Source organism: Nanorana parkeri, unplaced genomic scaffold (genome assembly GCF_000935625.1).
Source record: "Nanorana parkeri isolate BGI_ZX_2015 unplaced genomic scaffold, ASM93562v1 scaffold2213, whole genome shotgun sequence".
In the NCBI taxonomy this organism is placed as follows: Eukaryota; Metazoa; Chordata; class Amphibia; order Anura; family Dicroglossidae; genus Nanorana; species Nanorana parkeri.
The window spans coordinates 129,583-133,127 of NW_017308481.1; the positions used below are offsets into that span (position 1 = coordinate 129,583).

General features: G+C 55.6%; 1 protein-coding gene across 1 annotated transcript in view; it reads left to right on the plus strand.

Annotated features, from left to right (window-relative positions):
• The window catches only part of LOC108801085 (brefeldin A-inhibited guanine nucleotide-exchange protein 1-like), a 9,873-nt gene that overhangs the window by 1,607 nt on the left and 4,721 nt on the right, over positions 1 to 3,545 (plus strand). Inside the window, exons 3-6 of the mRNA XM_018573032.1 lie at positions 29 to 251; positions 326 to 646; positions 736 to 911; positions 3,086 to 3,219. Of these exons, the coding sequence (XP_018428534.1) occupies positions 29 to 251; positions 326 to 646; positions 736 to 911; positions 3,086 to 3,219 (854 nt within the window). The remainder of the gene's footprint in view (positions 1 to 28; positions 252 to 325; positions 647 to 735; positions 912 to 3,085; positions 3,220 to 3,545) is intronic.

A 3,545-nucleotide genomic window follows, 5' to 3' on the forward strand; every position in this document is an offset into this window, starting at 1 on the left:
TGAGAGATTTAATTTGTTCCCCTTCCAGGCCCAGGAGTTTCCGGATCCAGAGAAGCAACAATTGAAGCTGCATACTCCGACGTCTCACAAAATAGCGGGCTCCCCACAAGTCACGCCCAAATTACACAGCCGCCAGCCCAGCGGGTCCCCCGTACCCAGTACACGGGATGTTACCAATGGTGTTCAGAACCAAGAAGACGGATCACAAGTAGATGGCAGGACAAGTGGGGAGACGGCACCTGTAGAGCCAGGTGAGTGAGGGACTGCTGTGCCCGTCCGTCCCATGTCATAGGATACTGCCTAACTTGTGTTCTCATGTATGCAGCACCGGAGAACATGGCGGCTCCTGGAGACAAGGCTCCGTGTCATCAGTATGGGGTACAGGAGGCGCCCCCTCGTCCGGATGGGGTACAGGAGGCGCCCCCTCGTCCGGATGGGGTACAGGAGGCGCCCCCTCGTCCGGATGGGGTACAGGAGGCGCCCCCTCGTCCGGATGGGGTACAGGAGGCGCCCCCTCGTCTGGATGGGGTACAGGAGGCGCCCCCTCGTCTGGATGGGGTACAGGAGGCACCGCCTCAGGATGGGGTACAGGAGGCACCGCCTCATGGTGAGCAGTTCCCTGAGAGGTCAAAATCCAACACTCAAGGTGTGTATCCCCTTCTGCTATATTGGGGGGGGGCTAGTCAGGACAGAATTGGTCTCCCGGATATACTTATGAAATGTTTCTCTTTGCAGAGGTGGAAGTTCCGCTCAGTGTTCCGGGTGATGCCGGGTTCCGGGGTGTTCCGGGTGATTCCGGGTTCCGGGGTGTTCCGGGTGAGCCAGAAGTCGCTGGGTTTTCTCCCCCTGAGAGTGTTCAGACCAATGGGATTGCGTACGACAGACAGTCCGTGTCTTCTACAGATAATCTGGTATGTGACCTGTTGTGGACTATCCATTGACATTCTATAGTCTTTGGTTATTGGGGGGAGGGGGAAGCAGCAGCTGATTGGGCAGTCACATTGCTTGTCTAGAAGTAACGATGGTGCGAATGGCAGAACGGATGGAGGATTAGTGTGACCCGGGTTCCTCCGGCGCCGCTCTGGTGCTTCTGTCCAGTCCACACCCATTTCATGCGGTACGCTAAAGTCCTTCTTCTTTGCCACCTTTGTCCCATCTGCAGCGAAGTCCATGCAAGTACCACTGGACTGTGCTCGGGCCCCACACAACCTCGCCACGCTCTCTGGCCTCGGGTTACTCTTCCTATTGGGGCCGCTGAGTCCCATTTCAAAGCTGGGGACCCTTCCAACCTATGAGGGCTGCCCTTTCCCCAGATCCCCATAGGCCAGGACATGTACCCCACCAGTCATGCCGTTTCCCTGGATTCCCATAGGCCAGGACATGTACCCCCCCAGTCATGCCGTTTCCCTGGATTCCCATAGGCCAGGACATGTACCCCCCCAGTCATGCCGTTTCCCTGGATTCCCATAGGCCAGGACATGTACCCCCCCAGTCATGCCGTTTCCCTGGATTCCCATAGGCCAGGACATGTACCCCCCCAGTCATGCCGTTTCCCTGGATTCCCATAGGCCAGGACATGTACCCCCCCAGTCATGCCGTTTCCCTGGATTCCCATAGGCCAGGACATGTACCCCCCCAGTCATGCCGTTTCCCTGGATTCCCATAGGCCAGGACATGTACCCCCCCAGTCATGCCGTTTCCCTGGATTCCCATAGGCCAGGACATGTACCCCCCCAGTCATGCCGTTTCCCTGGATTCCCATAGGCCAGGACATGTACCCCCCCAGTCATGCCGTTTCCCTGGATTCCCATAGGCCAGGACATGTACCCCCCCAGTCATGCCGTTTCCCTGGATTCCCATAGGCCAGGACATGTACCCCCCCAGTCATGCCGTTTCCCTGGATTCCCATAGGCCAGGACATGTACCCCCCCAGTCATGCCGTTTCCCTGGATTCCCATAGGCCAGGACATGTACCCCCCCAGTCATGCCGTTTCCCTGGATTCCCATAGGCCAGGACATGTACCCCCCCAGTCATGCCGTTTCCCTGGATTCCCATAGGCCAGGACATGTACCCCCCCAGTCATGCCGTTTCCCTGGATTCCCATAGGCCAGGACATGTACCCCCCCAGTCATGCCGTTTCCCTGGATTCCCATAGGCCAGGACATGTACCCCCCCAGTCATGCCGTTTCCCTGGATTCCCATAGGCCAGGACATGTACCCCCCCAGTCATGCCGTTTCCCTGGATTCCCATAGGCCAGGACATGTACCCCCCCAGTCATGCCGTTTCCCTGGATTCCCATAGGCCAGGACATGTACCCCATCAGTCATGCCCTTTCCCCGGATTCCCATAGGCCAGGACATGTACACCAGGGCTGAAAATTTCAGGTCATGAGCTACTAGCCAGGCCTGAAAAGTTACTCGCCACTAGTTGCCCTGCATAACACAACACACAGGGCACGACGCACAGAGCATTACACATATAGTCACAGCACACACATGGCACCCCGACCTATCTCTATATCCCCCTCAATTACCTGCTGGCAGGGGCCTGACACTTGGGACTAACTCTGGTCCCATGCATAGTTATTGCAGCTCAGGCTGCATGAAGGGGACCTGCGGCACAGTAAGCTGCTGGGGCCCCTCCCGTGGTCTGCCAGTCCCACCCCAGGGCTTCCCCTGTATTGGGACGTCCGTGAAGTCACGGTGTTCTATCATTCCATTGGACCCGTGACTTTATCGGATCGGATTAAAGTTATGGGATGATGGAACATTGGAACAGACACAGTACGTGACACACTCACCCACTGCTCTGTAAAAGTGAAACTACAGCTCCCATAATGCTCGGTGCGCAGGCAGGAAGTTATGCTGTCGCTAGGATACAAGAACGGATGTCGTCATGCGGCCATCTTTAATATGGGAAGATGCACGGCTGTGAGCAGCAGCATAAGGGCAAGTCATCTAAGATCCCTCCGGGGATGACTGACTCAGTGGCTTCATTTCCACTCGCCCCCTCACAATTTCCAATGCCGTTTCATTGAAGAAGTTGGTGTGTTGAGGATTTGTCTGATTTCTTCTTCTGTGCAGGAATTGGACTCTCTTCCGGGTCAGCATTCTGGTGCCAAGTTCACTCACATCCTCCAGAAAGACGCGTTCTTGGTGTTCCGTTCCCTCTGCAAACTATCCATGAAACCCCTGGGAGACGGACCCCCGGACCCCAAGTATGTCCCCTTCCTCTCCGTGGATTGTGTCGTACGATTTATCTGAAGTCGCTGCGTCGGTTCCATGTTGGTTCTGTGTTGGTTCCGTGTAGGTCGCAGAGTGGATCAGAATTAGACATTTTGGGTTGGAACTAGAAATGCAGTTAAAAGTTTCTGAGGGGAAAAACCTTTTATTGGTGGAAATTATGATTTTCTGAGGCGGCACCCCCCGGTGATTACCCTCCGCGACCTGGAGAAGGGGCCCCGTGTCTCCAAACCTCGCTACCAGTCATACTTCCATCAGACCTAATAAATATCATAACCCCCAAAAATGATTGATTAATCCC